The 27,875-nt window shown below is 40.8% G+C and overlaps 1 protein-coding gene across 1 annotated transcript; it reads left to right on the top strand.

Moving 5' to 3' along the window:
* The first annotated feature begins 158 nt into the window (after positions 1-158).
* On the top strand, positions 159-25,936 carry kcnc4 (potassium voltage-gated channel, Shaw-related subfamily, member 4). The gene is made up of 4 exons (XM_086277823.1): positions 159-1,522; positions 17,808-18,744; positions 19,414-19,590; positions 24,138-25,936. Exons 1-4 carry the CDS (start codon positions 908-910, stop codon positions 24,203-24,205), a joined length of 1,797 nt encoding a protein of 598 aa, XP_086133949.1. The 5' UTR covers positions 159-907; the 3' UTR covers positions 24,206-25,936.
* The last annotated feature ends 1,939 nt before the right edge of the window (positions 25,937-27,875 follow it).

Genomic DNA, 27,875 nt, shown 5'->3' with positions numbered 1-27,875 from the left:
GTAAACGGGCTTAATTAAACCGAGTTTCATTCTCACGCACACGCACAAACACAAAGATGCACACCTCACCACCAGTCCATCCTCTCGGTCTAATTAGAGGGAGTGGTTCAATAGTGCGCCAGGCTTCGGCAGACAAAGGGTTAAACTGCTGAGGCAGTTGAGCGCACCATCCAACCGGGCTGTGTCGCTAGGGGAAGATATAGGGTACTTGTGGAGAAGCAACAGATCTCAGCTGGAAAACAACCCCACATCTGGCACGCGGGACGACCAAATCTGAGGAGGAAAAATCTGTCAAATTTTTCACTGCATGATTAGATGGACTGGACCAGTGGATCAATCTCTGACTTCCAAATCACGAGCAGGGGCGAGAAAAGTTGCCAATATTAGTTGTGGATTTGATTTTGGCGCTGCAGAATTTGGATATTTTTTTGTTTTTTTTTAGAAAGGGGGAGATGATCGTCACATGTTTTCTGACTTAGCGTTTTCTCCTATAGGAAATACCATGCGTAAAAGCCAATATTCTTTTTTTCCCTGGCAATAATATGTCTTCGTGGACGGGAAATAAGTCCAACATCTTTGCGCCCGTGGACAGGAATTAAGTATAACATCTGGAGGAAACAACTCAAAACACCTTGTCCAATCTATTCGACTAAAACGTTTACAAACACCGATCGAGTTCCACCACCCGCGTTTTGCTTTTTTCAGCCTCCAGACTGAGTTTGGTTACAGGTGGTTTTCATCGCGCTTTACCATTACTATGCACCTTAACAATCAGCAATAAACGAGCCACATGGGTGTGAAATGAAGGCTCACTTTGCTTTAATTTTCTGATTTTTTTTTTTTTTCCAGCGGACAACAGTTTGAACCAGGGGCGAACAGCCAGTAGGTCTGCTCCCACTGCTTCTAAATGATAAGCTCGGTTTGTGTTTCGTCTTACCGAGGACGCAAGTCAGGCAACAAACCTCCGTCTAAATCATGTCTGAAGGAAGACATGGCCAGAGGGGAAGACTCGGATAAAATTATTATTAACGTAGGCGGCACTCGACACGAGACCTACAAGAGCACCCTCAGGACCCTGCCGGGGACGCGCCTGGCATGGCTAGCAGACTCGGAGTCGCAGGTCAGCTCCGACTCAGACATTGCGTCCCCGAGTGCCACCGAGTTCTTCTTCGACAGACACCCCGGCATCTTTGCGTACGTGCTCAACTATTACCGGACAGGCAAGCTGCACTGCCCGGCTGACGTCTGCGGGCCTCTATTCGAGGAAGAGCTGGCGTTTTGGGGTATAGACGAGACTGACGTGGAGCCATGCTGCTGGATGACCTACCGGCAGCACCGGGACGCGGAGGAGGCCCTGGAGATATTTGAACCGCCCGACCCAGAAGACACCGACGACGAGAGAGAGATGCCGAGGAGGTTCGGCATCGAAGACGTCCCCAACAGGTCGAGAGGCTGCCGCGAAGTTTGGCAGCCAAAGATCTGGGCGCTGTTTGACGACCCGTATTCATCTAGAGCAGCCAGGGTGAGTTCAGCAGGCGGCCCTTTAACGGCCACATGTCAGAGTGCGTCCGCAAAAGCCCGCTGTGTCATTCCAACTAGGAAAAAAGGCGCACATGTTGTCCAAATCAACAGATGTCAGCCAGTCAGGCTGCAGCAGCTACTGATGCGGCTACAGATCTGTAAACTGTAACGTGGCTGTAGCTGTCTGTATTTATCCAGTCTGCGCCTTGTCTGTCTGTTTTTAGGACATGACAGCTTTCAGGCCAAAGTTTATATCTTTACATTAGTTTCACTGACTGTTAAAAATATAGTTTTTTAGTTGAACATCAGGATTAAAAGGAACATTATGCAACCACTAGTCTTAAACAATTACAAATGAATTATAAATGATAGTTTAGAGATTAATATTCTTTTTGTTTGACAAGTTTTGAATAGATTGAAATAATAAATTGACAAAAGTATGTAGAAAGCTCTCTTTTGTTTCAAAAAGTGTGCTAAGAGTCTGACCTTGGAGAGTTTTCTGTGCTTTGAAGTCAGGCTTTATAGTACATCCATCCGTTGTCTTCCACTTCTCCAATTCAGGCTGGTAGAGCAGCTGGAGCCAATCCCATCTGGCTTGGAGCAAAGTCTTGCAGCCAAATTCAGCATGTAACATCTGCTCTAGCATTGTTCTTCAGTACATGTTTTCACTGTTTTGCTACTCTATACATCTACTACAATACACAAAGAAAAAATCTTTTTAGCCCATCATTCAAACACTCTTTATTTGACAGCTGCTTATACTTTTAAGAAGCATTTCTTATTATCTTACACTGCAGTTTTTACACCATACAGTGCAGGAGTCTGTGTAGTCGTGAGTTCATTTAAGAAACTGTTTGAACCCCACTGAGTTAAAATGATCACACATTTAACAAAAAAGCAAACATCCAAAGCTGCAAAAAGCAAATGAAAATATATCTTTCAGAACGTCACTGAGGGTGGGGGAGTCCTTTGGTATGCCTTTTAGGTCTTTTGAGACAGTTATATATGAGAATGCTGTAGTGTTTTTGCTTTAGTCCAAGACAGACATCTACTAAGATTTTAGACATATACACTATTCAGCTATTTCACAGCAACTCAGTGCATTTAAGCATGAAAACATGGTCAAGATGACCTGCTTTTCCTACACAACCATTTTTATGATTTACAGAGAATGACATGAAAAAGACAGTCTATCCAGTCACTTCTCTGAGTTGTTGTCAGAAGTCAAAGGAGAATAGTCAGATTACTTCAAGCTGATAGGAAGGCAACAGTAACTCAAATAAGCACTCCTTACAACCAAAGTAAGCAGAAAAGCGTATCTGAATGCAAGACTCATCAAACCTGAAGGCAGGTAGGCTACATCAGCAGAAGACCACACCGGGTGCTACTCCTGTTAGCTATGAACAAGAAACTAAGGCTACAGTTCACACAGGATCACTAACATTGGTGAATATAAAACAGAATAAATGTTGCCCAATCTAGCAAGCCTTAATCTATACTGTGACATTTAGATGCTAGGTTCCAAATTTGGCATAAACAACATGAAAGCACGGATCTCTCCTGCCTTGTATCATGAGTTTAGGCTGCTTCTCGTGATGTCCACAGTGTACCCATCGTCTGATGGCTGCTTCGAGCAAAGATAACACACCATGTCGCAAAGCTCAGATCATCTCAAACTGGTTTCTTGAACATGGCAATAAATTCACTGTACTCAAATGACCCCCGCAGTCACCAGATCTCAATCCAACAGTGTACCTTTGAGTTGTGGTAGAACAGGAAATTCATATCATGGATGTGCAGCAGACAAATGTGGAGCAGCTGTGTGAAGCTGTCATGTCAATATGGACCAAAACCTCTGAGCAATGTTTCCAGAACCTTGTTTAAATCTATGCCACAAAGAATTAAAGCGATTCTGAAGGCAAAAAAGGCAGTGCAGGCAGTCAAAGCAAAGTGTACATAATAATGGTCAGTTAGACCTCGAGGTCTGTCTCTGTTTGATATCATATGAAGAAACAAAAAGAAATTGAAACAGACTGCAGTATTTGGAAGTTAGGAAGTGCAGGGATCTGTTAAAAAGTAAGATCTCTACATCAGTCAAAGCTGCAGAGCATATGAAAATCCATGAGTTAAACATTTTACGTTTTAAAAAACAACACACAAAAAGCTTCATGATGCCTCACTCTGAAAAAGCGATGCTAAGTACTGTGGATTTTTTAAGGACCTGAGCTCTTCAGGATCCAAACCTTTTACTGTGCTCTCCACACATTTGTTGTGCTGTTGATAGCTATAAAACATTACATATTTATGTATTGATCTGTACAAGAAATTCATTTTTTTTCTAAAATGCATTTCAATACCTGAATTTTCTCTGAGAGGCTAAACATCTCTTTCAATCATGTGAATAACGTTTTTTTTTCTCCCCTAAATATACGTTACGAAATTGTGGCAAAATACTGAAAATAGCAAAAATGCTGTTTCATGACAGGAATACAGAGCCGGTGAAGTGTTCCCACACATCCTATTCAAGGTTTGCACTCAAAAGGTGCTCAGAAAGATGAGTGTTTAAAAGGCTGCAGAAGCATAGACCCGTGTACCGTAAATCACACCGTATTAATCAGTAGATGGACATCTGCTGTACTTACACTAGTGCTATAAAAAAAGCTAAAAGGCTAAAAAAAAGCTAATCATTTGTTAAAAATTTTTTTAAGAAACTTGACTGTGCTTTTGCCAATGCTAAGTGACATGTGAGTAAGGTTTTATGCAAAGATCTGCATGATATATAAAAAAAAACAACCCCAAAAAACAGAGATCTCAGTTATTTATCAGATTTGGTTTATTAAAAAAAAAGGTTCCCATCTTTCCACGGGGGGTATCATCCTGCTGTAAACATTTTGAAAGCATGCTATAGCTAATGGCTCAGCAACAAAAGCAGGATGCTTATTGAAGTAAACATGAAAGCAAGTATCGAGTATCATTTGCAAGAGTTTTTTCGGCAAAAGGCCAGGAGCTTTCATCGGGCAGAAAGAAAAATACATTTAGCTCAGGAAGGAGAGGGGCTCATGCTAACTCTAATTTCTATTTGTCTGTTTGTGCAGTTGAATAGTCTGTTCAAACACTCTCACAGCATTGCCGAAGAATAATGTTCCCGCTGCACGCCAGCGACACTACAAATAGTGTTTATTTTAGCTTCTCGTCCAGGTGGCATTCGCAGGCTGTCGCTGTTGAGGAGCCCACATCTCTGAGTCACAGCTGCCACTGCGTCGGTGTCGTCTGAAGATGACCCGCGCTGTGCCTGCCAGTTAATCACGTCTGTCTCTCACCGCTGAATATTTGTAAATTAATCAATTAGGATTTGTGAAGTTTTGTGAAAGATCTACATGTGAAGCTTTCTGAAATATTGCAGAAGGGAGGCGGATAATGGAAATGGATAAGATCCTCTTTATCCATTTCCATTCCAGCCACTTCATATATGTATGTTTACTCTGTGTGCATTCTGAGAGCATGCTTTCTGAAAGGATGTGGGGCTGAATTTTGAGGGACTCACATTACCTTTATGGCCTTTTTATTTCAGAGAGCCTCTAAGCTCATCTCAGGTAATGTGATTCCTAAAAGCTGGAGGGAAGTTAATCTGTCCATCATGTAAGCCACATCCTCTTTGGGATCAACCAAGACTGGAGATGCAGCTCTTTTAAAGCGAGCACATGAGGCCATTATACTGCGAGTTCACAGAGTGCAGTCCCCTGGGAACATTTAATAGAGCCCAGAAGAATGCGCTACTATACATTTTATGCATCTCCAGTTTATGTTAGACCAAGAAAGAATTTCTCCTCAGGTTCTTCTCAGCTTCTGTTTTCAACTCAATTTACTGAAGAAAAGTAGCCACCTGTATGTTGGCTCTTTATGTTAGCGCCATCAAAGACACCACGTGATCTTATAGGGCTGCCCCATTGAGCGTAGCAGCTTTGCTACGTGTTTACTCTCAGGTCTAATTTTCAGAGTGTTTACACTCACATTAAAGTGGCTCCATAGCGTGGTGGATTACACATTCGCTTGGCGAATGAAAGGTCACTGCTTCTATTCCAGCTGAAGACACAAATCATCTTTGCGGTTGCATCAGGAAAGGTGTAAAACTGCCAGATCAAACGTGTGGAACTACTGTGGTAACAAGTAGTAACAAGGGAGCAGCTGAAAGTAGCTAATACTTATTCATATGTACATAAAATTGCAGATATATTTTTTCTGCACTATTGAACTGTTGATCTGTTGGTTACATCGAATGTATGTGATGAACTTGTCCTAAAAAGTGAAGCCAGTGTGTTAAACATGCATTCTTTATAATGGCTAGCATGGACAAAGTTCTCTGTTTGGGGGGGGGGGGAAATTGATTGTGTTGAGGGTCAAAGGTCAAACTGTCCCCATTTATGGGTTGTGCCACACTTTTCACAGTCCGATACAAGTCGGTCACCATTCAAACTATGACTCCAGAATGTGCTAGGTTTGTTGCAAATAATTGGATGCGGCGAGGAGAGGCAGGTCTGACTGTGAAACTGCATGCTCCTTAAGATCTTGTGGTTGAAAGGGCATTAGTGGATGAGGCACACAGATGACCCCTTGATTTTAAATTCGATTTTTAAAGTAGATTTCAGTCAGTGTAACTGAAAATGAGTGGCTGAGCCCAAAAACATTAGCAGGAAAATCTTTACAGATGTTACGATGGAAAACTGTTGTCCCATACAGTTATATAGGACCAGAAATCTTTTTGTAATCACAGCTATCATCATCTGTTGGTCTTCATATAGAATATAACTTGCAGCACTTCTGCATTGGCTTAATTTTTCTGAAGCCACATCCATGTTTTATACTGGCTATGGTACGGGCATTAGCTGATCAGTCCCATCCTTGAATCTAAAAATGGTCATGTTCGCTTTAAAAAAAGAAGAAGCCTCAAACAAAAAATCCTAACAACAACAGAGGCTAAAATCAGAATGCACAAATCATTATGGGGTTTCATGGTGGCTATGTCCATCTTTTATACATACTAAAATACAATAACTATTAAACACATCACCAATTTTATAATTAAATACATCTAAAGGTGCCATTGACATGAAATTCTCACCAAAGGGATTCTAAGAATGGACCAAAATCGTACCTGAGAAATGCATGTGACTAGTTCCTCCATACAGGAAGCTGTCATCACCAGCAAAGGCTTGTGACAAAGTATTAAATACGTTTCAGTAGGCATGTTCAATACTTTTTCCCTGTATCATTTCTCATTATTACACATAAACTATGGGCATCTATGGATTCATTTCTTTGTATGTGTGGACTAGATAGTTTGTGAGATTTTCATGTCAGTGGCACCTTTAGAAATATATTAACTTAGAAATTTGGTGATGTTTTCAATACTTATTTTACCCACTGTATACAGGCTATGTTTGGGCCGTCATTTAGCCACAAGCTCGTCCTAAATTGTTCAGTCTATCAGTTTAAAGTGGAATTAAACAAATAGGTTTAAATACTTTCAACAACCTCTAATAAATAACACATTTCTGTTGTTGTTTTTGTTGTTTTTGGTGAAAGTACAGAAAATAGGTCGTATTGATATTATATTATTTCATCATTGTCTGTATCTGTATTAAAGATTGCTGATCTTCTCCACAGTCCATTGGGAGGTGAGTTGTCTCTGCTGATGAAAAAATATGGGTCTAAATGTGCTGCTGCCCACTTGGCTGCATAAATCAACCAACAGAGGGCAAAGCATAGACTTTATAAAATATGGATGTAGCCTCTGGGTTTGAAAAGTGAGGTCAACATTAAAGTGCCTTAAACCTGCATTTTTTTCTCATTTCTTTTAGCATTGAAACCATCCCGATGACTTCATAGCTTAAAGTCTTACATTTTGGAATTTATTTTTCTGTGGTCCCCAATCAGTGTGCAGGTAGACAATGAAAGGGTTTGTGTTCCTGTGTCACTGACACAGTTCTTTGCCTATGAACTTGCATCATGTCTCTCAAAGGAGCTTGCAAAGAAAAGCGTCTGGACTTCTTTAAGTTACTTGAAGACGTGGGGGGCCAGGTGGGGCCAGGTTTCACAATGAACTCACCCGAAACTCTGGCTGATTGGGACCCACACCCAGTTTCACACCTTGGCTCAGGCGATTAGAGGATCATCAGGGGGTCCTTTTGTCCCTCTGTGGGGGGTTACTCTCACTAGGTTTATATCTGGGACTCTCCACCATTTGACCTTAGAACTGAAGAAGCTTCTCGGATGAGAGGTGAAACGTCTTCAAGTAACTTAAAGAAGTCCAGACGCTTTTCTTTGCAAGCTCCTTTGACTACGATGACCTGGATGACTGAGAACCTTCACAGACATCATGTCCCTCAGTTTAACTGTCAGTCGGTCGCTGGCTTGTGATGTCTGATTGCAAAAAAATCTAAGATAACTAAAAAAAAGCTCAGCTGGAGGCTTCATAATAGGATTTTATATCCAGAGAGTCTCTATATCATCTATAAAGAGGCTCTGAGGAAACATCTCTTTGCAATCCTTTTTGTGACATGTGACAGTTAGACTTGACATCAGCATTAAGTTTAGACTAGCGCTTTCTTCCATAATGCAATATTTCATTAGTTCCAGGCTTGTTGACTATAATTAATTACGGCTGTGGTAATGGGCTACACATTTTTAATCTGTGGTGAACAATTAAAGCTGTCTTTCCCACAGAAAAGAGCATTGCATTTTTCTCCCACAGAGAGGCAAAAATCAATTAATATCAGTAAACCAAGCGACAGACTGATGTGGGATTCTTGAAGTCTGCTGCATTTTGAGTTTCCTGTTTGACTGATTGAATTTTGTCTCAGATATACATATAGATATATATTTTTAATGAGTGACATTAAACTAGATTACATACCATGACTCAGTTTTTTTTAAAGCCCCCATGAGGAGACTGTTTTTGTGTTTTTATGCTATATAAATTCATTGAAACTATATTGATATTGAACTAACTATCGATCACATCACAGCTTGATGATCACAGCTTTGCACATTACTGGTTATGAAAAACATCCAGAGTTCGATGCACAGCTGACAAATAATTAAAGTGTGTTCTGAGTGAAACACTAACCTTTCTGGGATCAGCTTTCACAATGCCAACACCTCTCTCCTGGCTGCTCTGTGAACTGAACACAGGATTTGATTTTTCGCACATCATCAAAGCAGCACAGCCTTGTTAAGGAGACTTTCTAACAGCCACCGGTCTCAGTGAAAGAGATATAATCCTGTGTGATTATACTGGTTGTTTACTCTGCTCAGTTCTCAGCTGTTTGCTGAAAACAGTTCAGTGTCTGGGATGCCTGCACATAGTTGCAGACTTTGTTTTGCAGACAAAAAAATAAATAAATATGCATTACTGAAAATATCATGTTTCTTTATTTTTTATTTCATTTATTGATGCAGATTTTTTTTTTTAAAGCTATTTGAATGCCGCATTGATATAATACGTTTAACTTAATGCATCTGCACATTTCATACATCTGCCAAAGGCTCCTTTTCACTGGCTGCTATTAGAGGACACTTGAAAGGATTTGATTGATTATTTTCATGCATTCTGACATTTGAAAGGCTTGACTTTGCACTATTTTTTTGAAATCCCGACATCAAATATATGTGCAGTCTTTTTTCTTTTTTTAATTTCAGCTGTTAGGAATTACTTCAGTCAATATTTTAAGATACTGCAACAGGATTGTCTTTGCTCAAAGGTCAGTGCCAGAGCTTTCAACCACATCCCATATACTTCAGCTGGCTGGAGAGTGTCGGTGGTTGTAAATAGAAGGAAGGCGTTTGGTGGAGTATTTGGCATCAGATGTGCAATTCCAGAGGTTGAGATTTGTATTGAGACAACTGATGCTATCCACATGTTTCGAGTGTTCACAGAGTAGGTGCTGTGCTGGCTGTTTGTGACTTGTTGCTAGATGTTACAACACTGGTTGATTTTGTCCATGCAGATCTCTCCACCTCCTTATTAAGTATATTCTGTTTTGTGGAGGAGGCACCGTGTCACTAATCTTATGTTGTGTCCCTGCTAACACACCCTGATCAGAAATGAATGGTAGTTAAAACTGAAGGTGACGTAATGCCCCTTTTAATTGATTTGGAAATAAATGTTAGAACTGCCCCTTAGATCTCCTTAAAAATTTTGTCTCATTTTATGCATGCTCGCTACCAGCTTGTCAAATATTTCTGGTTCCATGAATCTATAAATTATAAATATCTGGTAATGAACCACTCCTTTCCAGATAGCCGGGAGAGGAGTGGAGATTAATTCATTCACGTCCCGGCTTGCAGACGTGAACAAGTGTGACATGAATTCTAAGAAAATCTCGGTAGTAGCTGCTGTCATTGCCTTTGGAGCTGCTGATTGTTCAGAAGGCTCATTGTTTTGGTTTCTGCATATAGCCTGTCCATATTAGTAACAGAGTGTACTGTTCAACAGCTGGAGGTGATGCTTGTGATAGGATTCTCCAGCTGCTGTGCACTTATGCACAGCCTGCTGCCTGTTGTGTGTCATGTTATGGCTCCTTGTTCTGCTTTTCCCAGCTGGGACCTGGCTGCTGTCCCCTCTGGGGACCTCTGCTCTGTCTGGACGCTCACGCATAGTGACCTTGGATTGTCTTTTTGGCACCTGCAGTATTAAAAGGGTGACCAGGTGTCTCGCTTTATATTGGACTGAACAACATTTTTATCCTCTTGTCCCCTCTCCCATAATTTGGCATTTTGGTTGTCTAAAGTTTACAAAAGTCAACAAATGTCACTTATGAGAAAGGTGGCTGAAAAGATGATATGCATGCATATATACCCGTGTCAGTGGTAGTTGTTTTACACTCAGGTGTAAAAAGAGAACCACATAAAAAAAACACAAAACAAATTAACTTCCATTTAAACGTCGACTCCATCCAATCCAGGTTTGGGCATCCTCGCATCCTCTTTGCCCCACGTTTAGATTGTTGATATCGGGTTATGTATTAAATAACCTCAAATGTGTCTCTCTACTCCGTTGCTGTCGACTACTTAATATTTTCCCCATATCATTAAATGAATGAGTGGTCAATCCACAAATCATTATCAGCTCTGCAGTTCTCAGATCTACCACACTTTGTTGTAAAAAAAATAAATAGAGATAATAAATATCTATTGTATATATCAGCCTAGAAACAAACTGTTGATCAAGTGGCAACCCAAAGCACGAGCCAAAGACAGAAGGTCTCCATTTGATTCAAAACATGTCTCCTAATGAATGTGACGTTCTCTGTCCCTGCTGCATGTGTCTTTACAAATCACTGTTCTGCATCAACTATACAAAGCGATGATATAGTATTCAATGTTTTTTGGCTTGTTTAGTTAAAATGAATAAAGCACCTTAAAATAATAAAAAATAAAATAAATGTCTCAAATGATGTCAAGCGATCTTAGCAGGAGACAAAGATATCAAAAAACATCCCATCCATCCATCCATGGCTGGGTTGGACAGCAGCATAAGCAGAGAAGCCAAGACCTTCCTTTCCCTAGCCACCTCATGTAGCTCATGTGGGGAAACACCAAGGCAACCCCAGGCCAACAGAGGCACATCATCTCTCGAGTGTGTCTTGGGACCTCAACACAGTAAGACATGTCTGGAACACCTCGTCCAGCAAACATCCTAATAAGATGCCTGAACCACCTCAGTTGGCTCCTTTTGATGTGGAATAGTAGTGGCTCTGCTCTGAGTCTCTCCCAAATGACTCAACGTCTCATCTGATCTCTAAAGCTGAGCTCAGACAAACTTTGGAGAAAGCTTGTATCTGCAGTCTCCTCTCGGTTGTTAGCCAGAGCTCTTGACCATACGAGGGTATGGCTGCAGATTAATAAACAAAAAACCTCAAACTGAATTAATGTAGCAACATAAAGTCACACTTTTAGATTCTTACTTTTTTCCTACAAGTTTTGACTATAAAGTAAAAGTTGCATGTATGAAAATAGTAATATGTGGCATCAGAAGTTTACTTTATATAAGTATACCCAGTTATTACAAATACAATATATCACTATAGATGTTATCGATACATTAATATATCAATAACAACTGAAGTGTCCGTTTATTCTTGCAGTTGGTTGAAGAGGCTCTAACTGTCACTAGCCATTGGAGCTTTGAGTAAGATCGTATGGCCTTGATCAGCAGACGGCAGCAGCTCAGCTGTCATCAGATTACAGTCATTACCAGTTACATCCCTGATCTGAACAGTGGTATAAGGACAGTGTCAGAGGTGAAATGTCAGCAAAAGTCATCAGAAATTGCAGCATTTCTGCTCATACAAATGGCAGAAACAGGCAGAATCACACAGAAGCACTTAAGCACAAATATGTTTAAAATTGAGCAAAAGTACCACGAATAGATGTAATTTATCCCCATTATGGCAAAACAAGAAGCAGGTAATGGAAGTATTTCAGACAGGCCAGAAATAACTGGGAAAGATTCAAAATTTACAAATAACTATTAAGCTACTTAAATATTGTCTCGATCTCAGCTTTCAACCCCAGCAAGATTATAGAAGCTGAAAAATAAAAAGCTCTGGCATACAGCTCGCTTGGCCTCACAGTGCTTTGGCTGTAAAGAGTCCTTATGGCAATCACTCCAACAAGGTGACTGTGTTGCGTTGAGTATCTGTTGCTGGACTACAAACGTGATGTTATGTCAGCTCTTAAATAAACTATACACATACATTTAAATACTGGAAGCTTTACTGACTGAGATAAACAGTCACCTACATGGATGTATAGAAATAACAGAAATATCACATCGTAGACTTCACTTTAACCCCAGGTGAATGGGCCATGATGCACATGCACAGAGCTGTAAAGTCAGGCTGTGTCATGTGATTGCACTATTTACACTGACTATTTTATGAGAAGAGTAGCTGTCACTGCGTGTGTCAGGCCCCCTGAGATTCTTCCCTGTAGAGATGATTCTGGCTGCAGTACCCAGCTCTGTTTAGTTGTGGGATAAACTGTTTGGCATTTGAATAAACTGACTGCTGTCAGACCCTTTTAAGCTCATCACAAGCTCCTGAACAACCCACAGGACTCAAAGTGACTGCTGATCTGTTGTTATACCACAGGAGCACTTTCTGTTTGGTTAGGTTTTTTTTTCAAAGCCAAAAGTCCAACCATTTCCTCAGCTGTAAGAAAAATGTTTATTCATACTCCATACATCCATCTTCATCCGCTTTATCGGCCGGGTCGCGGGGGCAGCAGCCTAAGCAGAGAAGTCCAGAACTCCCTCTCCCCAGCCACCTCCTCCAGCTTATCTGGGGGAACACCAAGGCGTTCCCAGGCCAGCCGAGAGATATAATCTCTCCAGCGTGTCCTGGGTCTGCCCCAGGGCCTCCTCCCAGTGGGACATGCCCGGAACACCAACCCCAGGAGGCGCCCAGGAGGCATCCTTGTCAGATGCCCGAACCACCTCAGCTGGCTCCTTTCGATGTGGAGGAGCAGCGGCTCTACTCTGAGCCCCTCCCGGATGGCCAGCCACCCTTTGGAGGGTGGCGGCTCTACACTCAGCTCCCTCTCCACCACGACGGACCGGTGCAGCGTCCGCATCACTGCAGCCTCCGCACCAATCCGTCTGTCGATCTCCCGCTCCCTTCTCCCATCACTCGCGAACAAGACCCCGAGATACTTGAACTCCTCCACTTGGGGCAGGAACTCGTCCCCGACCCGGAGTGGGCACTCCGCCCTTTTCCGGCTGAGAACCATGGCCTCAGATTTGGAGGTGCTGATCATCATTCCCGCTGCTTCACACTTGGCTGCGAACCGTTCCAGAGCGAGCTTTATTTATACTCACCAGAATAATTAATGGCACTTGGAAAAAATAGATTATCAGTAGATGTGTGCAGCCAACATTTGGATCTGACTAATGATGAAACATTATTTTATTTTAAAACACTGTTGCAAGTGATGATAAGTAAGGAGGAAGAATTTTTCCCCTCTTCAACAGGTTCAGGAATGGCACCAACAAGATGTATTAACACTTCTGTGTCATCTGAATATTTCTGTGTTTTAATGTGAATTTAGAGTCACACAAAATGAAACTACCTCCACACTTAAAAGCGTGATGATTGGTGTTAATGATGGAGTTTCACTGTGGTGATTAGTTTGTACCTGCAGTTTGACACGTACAGATTTTAAATTCTACTGCTGGGTAGAAGATGTCTTTGGTAACACTGTGCGGCATGAAAATGTGCATAAAGGAACACATTTCAGAACTCAGGAATGACCTGATACAGTAGCTGATGTGTGATGTGTGTTTTCTACCCTCACATTAAATAAAGAATAGCATCTAGAATCTATATATATCTATAGATAGATATCACAAAATATTAATTAGCATGGAAGTAATGAATATGTAGTTAAGTCTGTCTGCTTCTTATTTTGAGAAGAGCTTTGCACATTATATATTCTGGGTCTTTCAGTGAGGGAAGAGACGTAGATGTAGTTTTAAGAATTTATGACCAGGTAATTGAACTTTTATGAAACCATCAGACAGCAGCTATTATTCAAAGCAGATCCTTCCAACAGATCTCGAAAGGATCTTTAAATTTTCGCTGTCACAATGCCTGTCTCTAGTCAGTTAGACATTTGCTGTACAACCTGGTGGAAATTCTGCGTAGTTTGTTCCATTATGACTTCCACAGCTGCTTGGGAGAGTGCAGCCTCTTTCCTCATTACAAATAATGGTCTTCTACTCCTCACTCAATTATACTAACAATGTGTGATTAAAGGTTTTTGTGAAATGACAAAGTATTGAATGTTGAGGATGGATGGATGGATGAAGGGAAGGGAATTAACGTAGGAGGAGGAAGTTGTTGGAGTTAATGGCAGGAGGAGGCTCAATATGGGGGCAGGTGTTGTGTCACCTGAGCTGATTACGGCCCCCAGATAGTACCTGGAAAAAAAAGAGAAGAGAGGGATGCCCATGATTGAATAAGAGGAGATGAGAGGAGGGAAGAAAAGATGAATGGATGGGAATAGAGAGCAATGAGATAAGGTAAATGGATGGGCGTGAAGAAAGAGTGGATTGGAACCAGACTGGACTGAATGGGTTTACAGAGCATAAGCAGACTTGACAGGTCATTAGATGAATATGTGGCTAATGTGTGCAGCTCTGCTGCCACGCCTAAAACAAGTAGTTAACATAATAATGTCCAACTTGGGCTTATGGTTTGGAAGCCCTGTTACTCTCGTTTACTTAAAGTTAGAGCGATTGGATATTATTCAGTTTGGTATTCTGCTGTATTTAGGTAGAGTTATTGTACAGCAGCTTGTGTAAATGTGTAATTACAAAGCATACATCTTGTGCAAGTTTTCTACCCCCCACTAAAGAAACTGGAGTCAGCTCTGTTGCCTTTCCATTATGCAAAGCTAACTTTGTATTCAGGCGGGAAGCCAGGGGGTAAATTTGGTTGAGCTACCACAAACACCACCACTCCAACATCCTCTTGATATAATTCACTGCTGACAGATGGAAAGAGATGACTAGTGAGAGCCTTTTATGAGACATTCAAACAAACTAGCAGCATCTGAAAAGCTACTTTTAGCTCCGGCAAATGTATAGATATTGGGGTATTTTTTAGCTTTATCATATAATTATGGTGTTGGTATAAAAAATTATTAGGCCTTTTTATCTTGACACATATATATCTATAATCAGTTCTTGCGCTGTTGTCCTATAACAGGTTTTGTCTGGTGTTTACACGGAGCTCCACCTTTCAGGGTTAACATTTGAGACCCTCATACAGCACGTGAAGAGGGACTGGGACAATGGGAAGTCCAGAGGGGGTTGATGAAATGCTGGCACCATGTTTTATTAATTGAGCCTGGAAAATGAGGTGCTGTAAAAGTGGCCGGGTCTTCAGAGAAGCTTAATTATTTGGTGCCGGCTGCATATCTGGCCCTTGTCTGCAAAAGCTTTCTAATAGGAAAGCACTGAAGAGACGACACATTGAAAATATATTTTATATGAGTATGCATGTCTGTGAGCTAGATACAATGAATGGAGATAAATTAGCGCTTAATTAATGTCCTCTAGAAATTAAAAGCTTTTATTATTAGAGTCTATGTTGACATGGTTACACCCCTTAGTTTCAGTCACTAAAAGAAAATAATTGTTAAACATCATTTTTGTCTCTTGCGATCTGTGACTCTCACATAATGAGCACTGTTAGTGCTGACGATGTTTGGGGAAAACGTGCCTGCAGAGCAGGAGATCCTCCCGGGGCACAGTTTTGCTTTTACCTCCTTCCCAATAGTCCTGTGCCTCAGTCGTCATCTTCTCAGGGGATCAAAGCAGTGAGCACCTCAGTGTTCTACAGGGACAAATATAAAGGTTTTAGTGGTTACAAGCTCCACAATATGTGTTATGCGTGTTGATTTATCTATTTAGGGTTTGTTTTTTTTAAGTGTGCAGTATCAAGTTTACTCCAACTCCATCAGATGTCCACTTCTTATTGTTTTAGTCTAATTCCACTGTGAATTAATGTCCCCATTGAGCCTTTCAGTGCAGTATTTGTTCTTTTCCTCATGAGATTTAGCTGACTCATATGTGAGATTCCCTCAAGGGAGAAAAAATGGCAAAGTGCATGCAAGTTCCAGTTACATATTTATCCAGCTGGAAGGTTAGAAAGGCTGGAGAGGCACTACAATTTGCCCAGGTATCAGTAAACAATAAAGACATATCATGTATGAGTAAGCACACAGCGTTAACACAAACATAGACGCGCACAGCCATTGTGCTGGACCAGGTGAATGCTGTGGAGCCACATTGTTCATTTTGCCTGTCAGCAACCATAAAAGCTATTTGACCCTATTTTTCATACAAGGGAAGGCTTGCATGCAGAACACATGCTCTAAAACACGTGCGGAGGCTGTAAGGCGTTCAGCATTCTCTCCTCTCAGTTTTGCATCAGGACACTCTGCTTGTTTTTCCCTTTCTGTTTCCTTTGTGAGTCATAGAGTGATTTGTGTTGTAAAAAATAAATAAATAAAATGATATGTTAAAGACTGTTCATATTATTTTTGCAGGTGTTGTTACTGTATTAGCACCCCCTGCTGTTTGTGCCCGTCTCAGCCAGCGTTATTAGAATCACGTCTTCTGTCAGCATGGTTCAGTCTATACGTTCATGGAAAGTAATTGGTGTTAAATTGGTCTGTTTTCTCTGAGAACATTGTCCTCGCTCTCCCACAGACAAAGAGCATTTTCAAATAAGCATAAAGAAAATGCCACCTACTAAGTAGAGCTGTTGAAGACAATCTGAACCATTATTTCCTGACAGGTAAATAGCATGCCCTGAGGAGGCAAAGTGGTAGAATAATGAGTCTGATGTTTCTGAGGGAGGGTTTCACTTGGACTGGATGACTAACTGTGAGCTTTTATTTCTTGAGCTTAACTATTCATAACATGTTCTTGCATTTGGTTCAAAAAATACATTCACTTTGTAAGTAATTATGAAAGCGCATGCCAGCAAGCCATACGAGAACTCATTAGGACCTTTGCTTTCATCTCAGTTACACAGATGATTAGTGGAGGATTGTGAAGGTTTTGGATTTGGGTTTAGTTTACTTGGCAAAATTTTACATGGAGACATGTTTAAAAAATTGCGTTTGTTAAACCTGGGAAATTGTTTGAGTATAAATGTTAACTTTATTAATTCACAGCTATCTTGCTGCTGCATTAGTCAAGCTACTGGACAAATGTTCCTCTGGAAATGATTCCAGATATAATTTGGTTGTTTGTATGTGTCATATTGTTATTTTTTTACCTGCGTTTTTTGCATTCGGTCAGTATAGTTGGGGATACTGAGGGCTCATTTTTATCCTCCTATGTGAAACTCGCTTCACAGGCAATGATCAGTCACAACAAACTTAAATCATTAAGTTGTTGTGCCTGAGTTAAGTTTTCCAGTGATACATAAATACAGTGTTTGCTTATTGTCAGTCAACTGACGCTCATTACCTCCCCCAGTAATAAAATCCTTCAACACACGAGAGTTGATTGGCACATCCTTTTTTTTAAACTTTGAAGTTTGAAGATAAAAGAGGTCTTATTATATATCGTGTTAATTGAAAACTCGTTTCTAGCATGGGCGCATCATGCAGATGGTGGTTTGAGCTTTAGAAACCCTATACTGGCTGTTCACTAATTGTGGGTTGACATAACATTGTATTGATTAATAGTCATTATCTTTCTCCTCCAGGGAGTTGCACTTGCCTCTCTCTTCTTCATCCTGGTGTCGATCACCACATTCTGCCTGGAGACCCACGATGCCTTCTATGAAGTGCAAAACTGGACGGAGCATGTTGTACAGGGCAACATGACAAAGAACATCACAAGGAACGAAATAGTGACCAACCCAGTCCTCTTCACCGTGGAGGGCATCTGTGTAGTCTGGTTCACGTTTGAATTTCTGGTGCGCATAATATCCTGCCCAGACAAAGTAGTCTTCATCAGAAACACGCTCAACATCATTGACTTTGTGGCCATTCTACCATTCTACCTGGAGTTGGCTCTGAAAAGTCTGTCATCCAAAGCTGCCAATGATGTGCTAAACTTCCTCCGTGTGGTCCGGTTTGTTCGAATCCTCCGGATTTTCAAGCTGACGCGCCACTTTGTAGGCCTGCGTGTCCTGGGTCACACGTTGAGGGCTAGTGTCAATGAATTCCTCTTGCTTATTATCTTCTTGGCTCTAGGTGTGCTAATCTTTGCCACCATGATTTACTATGCTGAGCGTATTGGAATCCAGCCTAATGACCCCACAGGCTGCAATCACACGCACTTCAAGAATATCCCCATCAGCTTTTGGTGGGCAGTGGTCACTATGACCACACTGGGCTATGGAGACATGTATCCACAGACGTGGCTCGGCATGATGGTAGGGGCACTTTGTGCACTGGCTGGGGTGCTGACCATTGCTATGCCGGTTCCCGTCATCGTCAATAACTTTGGGATGTACTACTCGCTGGCTATGGCAAAACAGAAGCTGCCAAAAAAGAAGAAGAAGCACAACCCAAACCCTGATGCTCCAACTGACTCAGCCTCGTTTGGGAAGTCAGAAACAAACTCGCACAGAGACAGTACTCAGAGTGACACGTGTCCACTGGCTCCTGAGGAGAACATCAGTAGGAACCGCTCAGGTGAGGCTACAGTACAATTTTTAAACTCTCTAAAATGTCAGAGGCATGTTTTCTCACAAACCATTTGTTGTGGCTACCATGCAGGTGACGGTGTTTCACGTGCTCAGGTTTTCTGGGGCAGTTTTGTTTTTGAAGCACACACTATTTAACCTTAAGCAGTAACATGGTTTCACTGGAGATGCTTCCTGCCAAATGTTCTCTTTGTGGCCTCACTAAGAGTAGTGGGGGCAAAAAAAGTGTTTCAGTCTATGGAGATTATTTTATTACTTGAAATTGTTCTTGGCAGCACCAAAAAACCCCATCCATTCACTTGCAGTAGGTTGGAGGACAAACTTATGCATCATGTGTGAACCATGAAAACTGACCTTTTAATCTTAAGTTGCACTGTATCAATGTTGCACTGTAGTAGTAGTACAAAGAGCTATCGTGTTTCAAGTCTTGTACTTTGTAGGTTTTGTAGAGTTTGCTTGACAGATGAACTGCACTTAGTCACAATGACAGCATCATACCGGGATTAAATTACCTCTCCTAGCATCTCAGTCAAACTGGATTTCATCACAGAAAAATACCAGTTTTGTGCAATATACCTCTGTCTGCCTTTGTGTGGGCCCTCGGGTCTGTATCAACTTTGCCATTTATGTTGGCATGTATTTTTGTCTTCCTGTCCAGACTCCAAACAGAACGGGGATGCAAATGTGGCCCTTTCAGATGAGGAAGGCTGTAGTTTGACCCAGCCGCTGTCCCCCAGCGAAAAGTGGACATTGCGGTGTTCCCGAGGTCGAGACAAGAATAAGAAAGAGGGCACCTGCTTCCTCCTAACCTCAGAGAACCCCAGCGTTCAAACTGGTGAGTACGTACATGCTGCATTTGAGCCAGATATGAAGCTCCAAGTTTAGCATTTTGGCTGTCACTACCTTGTTGATTTGAAAAAATAAGTGTGGGTTGGATATGACTGACAAGCTGAGGGATACTGCATACTCACACAGAAATAACTTCCAGTTCTATGGTAGCATAGCCCGCTTTAGTGTCTGTTTTACTCTAAATTGGACCACTGTTTGTCATGGATCGGCTGTGTGGCAGGCGGGAGGAGGACCCAATCGCAAGATTCACAAACACGGGGATGAACTCAAAAGCAGCTTTATTGCTGACAGGCAGAACATAGGAAATACAGAACTCAACTAAACTGGGAATCAATAAACTAACACTCGTAGGGAGACACAGGGAATCCACACAGCAATGAGGGAGAACGCGACGCCGAACAGAGGGAGACGCAGACAGAAATACACAGAGGGTTAACGAGGAAAGTGGGAACACACGGGGAACACAGCTGACACAGATAACCATAACGAGACAGGGCGGGGTGAACATAACACTGACGGGAGACGGGCAGTCAAACAGGAAGTACAGAGGTTCAGACAGGAGGAGAGAGAGCACGGGGAAAACACAGACATAACGGGCTGGGGAAACATGGAACAACCACAAAGGGAGACGAGGGCTCATAAATACACAGAGGGCACACAGGGGGGAGAGAGAGCACGGGGAGAACTTAGACATAACGGGCAGGGGAAACATGGAATAAAACATAAGGAGAGACGAGGGCTCACAGATACACAGAGGGGCACACAGGGGGTAAAGGCCACGAAGGGAAAACACTTAGGGAACAACACAACAGGGCAACTCAGGAAACATGGCCTAAGGAACAAAATACAAAAATACAAGAAAACTAAGAATACTGGGCCAACATGGCCCAGGACCATGACACTGTTGCTATATTCAAGATATGTTAAAGCATCAACTGACAAAGTAAAGTTGTTGGAAAAATGTTAACTGGGGTAAAAAAAAATCAAAAGAAAAGTAGGATCATTTTCACAAACAATTCCACTTTCTTTTGCAATGACTAGCATTACCCCTTGCTGGCTTTAGCCTTAACTTCACTTATGGAGTACATGCATGTAGATTTTTCTACACAGTTTATTCTAAAATATGGAGACAATTGACTATTTTCAACATCGTCATGCTAAAATTTTAACAATACCAATTTTTTGCATCAATACGTAACTCCTGATTTTATGTAAAATTATGACCTTATATGTTAAAATTACACCTTATATTATAAATTAGCTATGATAGTAAGTATAATTACTAAAGATCAAAGAGTTTAAATATGCAAGAGGCAACGAGGGAAGGGGAAACAGGTGGGGAACTAAACACAGCTGAAGCTATTTAAAGATAATGAGACAATGGAAGTCAAGCAGGAACACAACACAACACAACAACAAGAACACAACGACAAGAACACAACAGCTACCAAAATAAGTAACAAATGGGAAACGCTTGACATAGAGAGGCTTAACACCAAGATATGAGGGGACACGGGGCAGGAATTAAAGTTAAACTATAACCATGCCGACAAACAGAAACTAGATTGCAAAATAAAGCGAAAATAATAGTAAGAAACCGAAAGACTGGATTGAACAACTAATCTTGAAGAAATCATGTAGGAAACATGTGCTAAACAAAGACTGTACAAAACAAAAATTCAAAGCTCAGGCAACAGCCCAGGTTCCATGACATACATGAAGAATACAAAGTTAAAGGGAATTTAATGTTTTTGTTTTGTACTACAAGAATAATTCACAGATTGAGGAGAAAAAAAATGAGAAGAGGAGCAATGTTTTCTTTTTTCTTTTATAAAATATTTAGCCCTGAGGGGAACATGAATATCTTTACCAATTTTTTGGGAAAGATGTTGTATAGTTGTGGGATGAATGTTTTTGTCTTACCTGAAGTGTGAGTTTGATTGACAGAGTGATTGACAGATAATGCCATCACAGTTTCCTGCTGCTAGCAAGGCTAAAAGGAACACAGTGTTTTGTCTTTTTTCTGATTCTGAGTATGCAGAGTGCTAAGATGCTTTCAGTGGTGCTTATAAGCTATTCTAAACTTCATACCTACAGTACATGGAGTGTGCATTGTGTGGCAAGATATGAATACCTGTAAAAAATGACACACAAAAACACAAATGTTTAAGAAATGTAAAACATTAGTAGTTACTTGTAGCAAAGTTTCAATAATCATCATAAATTGTGCTTATAGTTGATCTAACAAAAAGAACAGAGAGATGAACAGCACAACGAATGTTTCGCAGGACCCTTCAAACCAGGTTGCAGCAGATCGCCCCGCCCCTCCCTGAGCCTGGTTCTGCCGGAGGTTTCTTCCTGTTAAAAGAGAGTTTTTCCTTCCCACTGTCGCCAAAGTGCTTTCTCATAGGGGGTCATATGATTGTTGGGTTTTTCTCTGTATCTATGAAGCACCTTGAGGCGACTTTTGCTGTGATTTGGCGCTATATAAATAAAATTGAATTGAATTCAAACACCTGTCTTTCACCTCTAAGGGAGTAAATCCTGTTTCAACCATTATTTACCACTCAGATCAATAGAAAATCAATTGAGCCCTAATTGCATCATCAATCTCTCTGTGTGCACAGTTAGTACTCAGGTTAGGATTAGTGCACAAGTGTTCGCAGGGTACCAAGCCTAGCATGTGAGGAAAAAATGATACAGTTAAAGACACAAGATGAAAATCATGACTTGAATTGTTTATTTATTTATTTATTGACTTCTAGATCACATCAGCACACATAACCGTGTAAGCTACACGTTTGTATGCAACGCTATTATTCTTAAACAGAAGATGGGGGGTGAGGGTGAGACAAAGTTGCTGTAATTCTGCTGTGACCCTGCCATCTCTGTCTGCTTGAATGACCGCTGCATCTAATGTCTGAGCTTTCCAAACTACCCAAAAGCCTCTTGTGAGAAGAGGCTCTATATTTGGCAGCCGTGGATTGATTCCTGACACCCTGAGCACTATCCAGTCAACATCCTGACAATTGTGTGCAAACAGTCCAACATTGCTGAAGGTGTTTTGCTGAAACCCTGCACTTTGCGGAGGTTTATTTCACTACCAGGGTTTATCATAACTGGAGCACTTATGGTAGCTTTTCTCCTAGGAGAGTACACCCATGTATTTTTTTAACAGCTCATTATACAGAAATGTTCCTGAATAACTTGTCATTGCCTGAAGATGTTGATGTAAATTGGTGCTAGTTATAATGGCATGTTGTCATATGAACAAAATAAAATATAATAAAAAAAGCATGCACAATTAAATCTGTCCTAAATGAGAAGAAGTGATGTTTGTGGACAGGTTTACTCAGGGGACGAAGTAATCTGTCACTATATAAATGTACAGCCTCACAAACACAATGAAAATGACACAAATGGGGTGAAACTGTCCGACCTTGGTTTCATACTGAGCTTTCTAATAATGGAAAATTGTCTGGTCAGCTCATGAGATCACCATATAAGCGCTATTCTGGTCACAGAGACAAAAACAATAGGAAGCTGAGAAAAGCCAGAACACCTTAATACAAATCTGTGTGTGAGAGAGAGGAGGGGGGGGGGGGGGGGGTAATTCAATTCTTAGCCTGGTATCTGGTGAGTATGTACATAATGATATCCCAGTCTGTTACAGTGGATTATATCACACGTACACAACACATTTTAGTGCACATTATCTGCAAGAAGTGCTCAGTGTTTAGTGCTCAGTGCAGAATTAAAAAGAAAAAAAACTCAGTTGTTAGCCAACATTTGAAAGTCGCTTTTTAGAGCTATGTGGCAAAGGGAGATGGTTTTGGTGAGTTACAGGGTTACAGGATATAAAGGTACATCTAATATTTCACTAGGGCAGTGTGGCTGTAATTAGAGGAATAGATAGATGGATGCAGGCTTGAAGATGCCTGGATGGTTATCAGGAACAGGACAAAAAGACAGTGCTTTTGCAGTGACTAAGGTCATCACAGGGATTCAAAAGCACATTGTATTTGTGTATTTGTGATGAGATAACCACCCGTTTGTGTGCATAATAGTATAGCAAACAGTTCAAGTGCTGCAAGAGGAAGTGGCAGGAAGCTATACAGATGAGAAGAGGAAGGTTTTCCAAGCTCAAGCGAGCCGCCATATTCCCAAGTGATTCCTCAGATATGATTCCCACTAATAGGTTTCCATTAACAACACGGATGGTCACAGTGAAACATCTGGCTCCCATGTGAAGTTCAAATAAAAGTATTGTTTTTGTCTGTGAAATAGAGTTAAAATATTAACTGATTTGTTGGTTGTTGAAAATAAAGATTTTAATAGTCAAGAAATACGTTTAGTTTTATTATTATTATATGCATCCACATTTAGGGCTTCTTCTTTCCTAGGATTAATTAAGGGAAGGGTGGTGACCCCGTTGTTCTTAGGTTATAGCACACTCGCTTGGGTCAGTTTCAGTGTTTTTTATGCTAAGTCACTATATTTCATTGTCATTCTGTCCTTTGTGTTTCCTGACAGAGAGCTGTAAAGACATCCTTGCGGCCACGGGAAACTATGCTCAGCCGGAGGTCACCACTCTGACCTGATGCTGATTGGCTATGAAAAGGAGAAAGAGCGTGATTTCCTCAGTGGCGTACACTTCCCTTCCTGAATGAACTGCTGAAGAGATTCTTTGAATTCAGGATGAGAACTTTTGTTTTAAGTTGCATAGCACATTTATCACGTGTACACTTACTTACATGTTAGAGAGCATTTTGCATGTACTGCATGCTCAAGCATTGTATGATACTCCAAAAAATGGCTACCATTCATATGCATTTTATTTAGTGGATATGTCATAGCTTGACTCCAAGGCTCTGAAAAAAGCATCACAGATTTATTCCAAAGTGACGTTAAGGTCACTTCTCTGCCTGATTTGAAGTCGAGAAAGTGTGATATCACATTCCTCCGTGCACCAGTTGAATCTGAATCTGGCGTTCGGTCACTATAATTCAAATTGAAGCCACACACTCGATAATCTGGGTTTTCAAAAAAGACACTCTTAGTCAACTTGGATTAAAAAAAAAAGTAATTGTGAATATTACATTTTACAGACCTAAAACTTAAAGAAAGTTTTCAGGGGCTTTTGTGAGTCTGTTGTAAACATCCTTTTTTATGTGTTTTTACATTCGTTACCATGTTACTTTCTATTATCATGTGTCTATTTTGGGAGTCAACACACATCAGCAAAACCCCTACATTGTATAAGGAGTGAGAAAATCTGCTTGTGAATGTAGGTTTGTACAGCAAAACGCCTACTGTGAAAAAGGACAAGATGGAAACTTGAAGTCATTGATCGATGTCAACAAATTAGACCCACGTTTTTTATTTTATTTTATTATGTGGTCTCTGTTCTGCTGCTTTTTAGAACCAACCACATGGAAACATGCAGATACTTTGCCAGGGACTAGATGTGATACGAACCCGGCCAGGAAACACATTGTTTGTAAATCCTTGTACAATAAGAGTTTAACAAAAGAAAAGAAAATCAATGGAGCAGTATTGTCTGTCTGTTACATTAGCTATACACAATTGATGTATCATTACTGGTTGAGTGAGGACCAAATGTAGACTCAATTAGATTAGATGGTAAAAGACTTTCAGTACATGTTGGTAAAGATACATACAGTACAATATCATCATCTCCACTTGTGCCTCATGTTGAGTAATGGAGTTTAAATGTGTGCAGTAGTGTAATTCAATTGGTAAGTTAACACTTCTACTTGTATTGTAAAAACTCTGTTACATATTTGGAAAAGAGAAGCAGGAGTCTTTTTCTTTTTTCAAGACTTATAATCTAGTCCTCATGGTCTACCATAGTGGCCTTATGTTAAATAAACAAAGGGAAAGCTCATTTTACCTTCATTAGAATCTTTCTATGCTGATGCAGATGTTTGTAATATATAAGCACAGCTGTATGTATGTAGCACAGTGCAATACTCTAGGTCATTAAGCTCTTTTCTTGTCTGTTCATGTGGATGCAACGTTAAAATTGCTGTTGACCAATGAAAGCTTATTTTAATAATTCACCTTTTAAGCCTCATTTCCTGTTTTCCCTGTTCCGTGTACTCAAATATGACGGTCAAGCACAGTAGGCTGGTTTAACATTTCCCCAGTATGCACTGTGTAGGTGACCGTGATGGTTTTTAACCCGGTAAGATGTCATGTGTGTATGTATGCGTGCCTGTTTGAGTGTGTGGGTGTGATGTTTAACCATGTAGGCATGCATTTATATGCAGAAAATCAAATAAAATCAATTTCTTCACAGATGTTGAAGATAAACTGAGCGTCGTGCGTTGTTATTTTCATTCACAGCTTGCATTGCATCCACATATTCTTCCCACTGCACGTTGCAAAGTTTGTGTCATCACAGCACCTCTACTGTATAGCTATTTATAGAGCGAACACCAGACTATACAGGTTGATGCTGTGCTTGTTCAGAGTGGTGTAACGGCAGTCACAGCTGTGCTTCCTGCTCTCCTGAGCTTCCACGATTATGTACCAAAGGTGTAGATGACTTACAGAACACGTCTCCATGGAGATTTGGTATGACAGGCAACGCTAATTACTGCTCGGCTGCCTCCGTCTCCAACTCTCTCTGTGTGCCACATGCAAGAAGCGCCACTCTTTCTATCACACACATCCTCACAGACACACATGCATCCACCTCAGCCCAGCATGATCGTCATTACTGTCGTTGCACACAGGAAACATTCTGATGCTTGGCAATACAATGCAAAGCACTATGGCAACAAAGGGAGGGAGGATGGCAAGTTGTCATGGGTAAGTGTAAAACAAGAAGGCATGTATTCATAAAAAAGGTACACACCGTCTTTTACTAAAAGCTCTGAGGACTGAGAGAGACTGGTTAGACTGAGATAAGAAGCATGACAAAATGAAGATGATGCTCTTATTATGTTTCCTAATCTCAGTTTTACAGAAATTAAAAAGTGTGGAAGTTACGTGCACTTGCACAACTACTGGATGTGACTGAAATGAGTTCCAGTTATTTAAAACATGGAACATTTGTGACTAGAAACATGCAGTCATATAAACAATTTTCAATTTGCTGTGGTTTGGAGGATTTTGTTAAAATTATTGCGAAAACGATCAATTATTTTGAATAAAACTGACATAGAAATGAGAGATGAAACGGTGAGACTGAGATAACGAGATCGAAAGAGAAATCAAAGAAATTTTTTTTTGAGTCTGCTTGTTTGTTAGAAAGTTGTTTATAGTGGTGTTTAGCTGCAAAGTGTGGTTGAATGTTTCTTATCTTGCAAGTGTGCTTCCTGTTGTTCGTGTGTGTGTTCCTGCTTTGTGTGAGAAGAGAGAGACTAAGATACTCTAAAAGTGCAAGGTAAATAGTAGGGCTGGGCCATATCATACCGTTCACGGTAATACCGGTATAATGTCGGGCAACGAGAAGAAAATGAAATATCGCGATAGAACATGGGTAAAACGCGCATGAGCAGTGCCTTTGTTTTCGCACATGGCAGAAAAAGCGTGCCGGCGACGGAGAATGAGAAGGGCGAAAGCCTATTGTAGAATGAAACAGATGAACCAGAATTGGTTTGTAAAAATGCTGCAACTCCAGTGGTGTGAAACTGGTTTAGCTTTCGTCCGTCAGATACACAACAAAGCACTATTTTTGGTAGTGCTTTGTAAAGGTAAATCCTTTGATTTTTCTGAAAATCGACAGTGCCCCTTATAATCCCGTGTGCCTTATGTGTGAATTCTGGTTGTGTTTACTGACCTCGAAACAATTTTCTGTGGTACACGGCGCTCAAAAATCTGTCAAATGTTTTAGTACGACTTTGCTGAGCTACGAAGCCGCACCGCTTGATGGATTGTAGGAGCATTACGGCTATCGTTGGCAGGAGCTTCGCGGAGTGATACGTACCGTGCTTCAACATAATATTACCTTATTGTGTGTGTATAACCTCTTTTTAAGTTTTGTGGATATTATACATGGTTATGCTGAGGATATGTCGGCCAGTTTCCACTGGAAATGCCTTTTGGTTAAACTGTCAGCAAGGAATTTGCATTTGCACTGTTAAATTTTTATATAACTTTAATGCACATAAAAAAAACAGCTGCTTGTTTAAGTGAAAATACATTGATGATTTTTTTTTTACACTAATAAAGTTGTGGAGTTGTAAAGCATTTTGTCTAGTGTCAATTATATCGTCAGTTATATCGTTATCGCAAATTTTC

This window comes from Aulonocara sp. 'chitande type north' Nkhata Bay, linkage group LG20, assembly GCF_057382095.1.
Source record: "Aulonocara sp. 'chitande type north' Nkhata Bay isolate Kocher_YH1m ecotype deep benthic linkage group LG20, A_spYH_male_GT1.1, whole genome shotgun sequence".
NCBI lineage: Eukaryota > Metazoa > Chordata > Actinopteri > Cichliformes > Cichlidae > Aulonocara > Aulonocara sp. 'chitande type north' Nkhata Bay.
This window is presented reverse-complemented; position numbering and strand designations above follow the sequence as displayed.

Excerpts from the sequence above, each read along its gene's own strand:
- kcnc4 (XM_086277823.1), top strand. The coding sequence starts at position 908 with ATGATAAGCTCGGTTTGTGTTTCGTCTTACCGAGGACGCAAGTCAGGC. Across the intron at positions 18,745-19,413 it reads CATCAGTAGGAACCGCTCAG|ACTCCAAACAGAACGGGGAT; the intron begins GTGAGGCTACAG and ends CTTCCTGTCCAG. Across the intron at positions 19,591-24,137 it reads GAACCCCAGCGTTCAAACTG|AGAGCTGTAAAGACATCCTT; the intron begins GTGAGTACGTAC and ends GTTTCCTGACAG.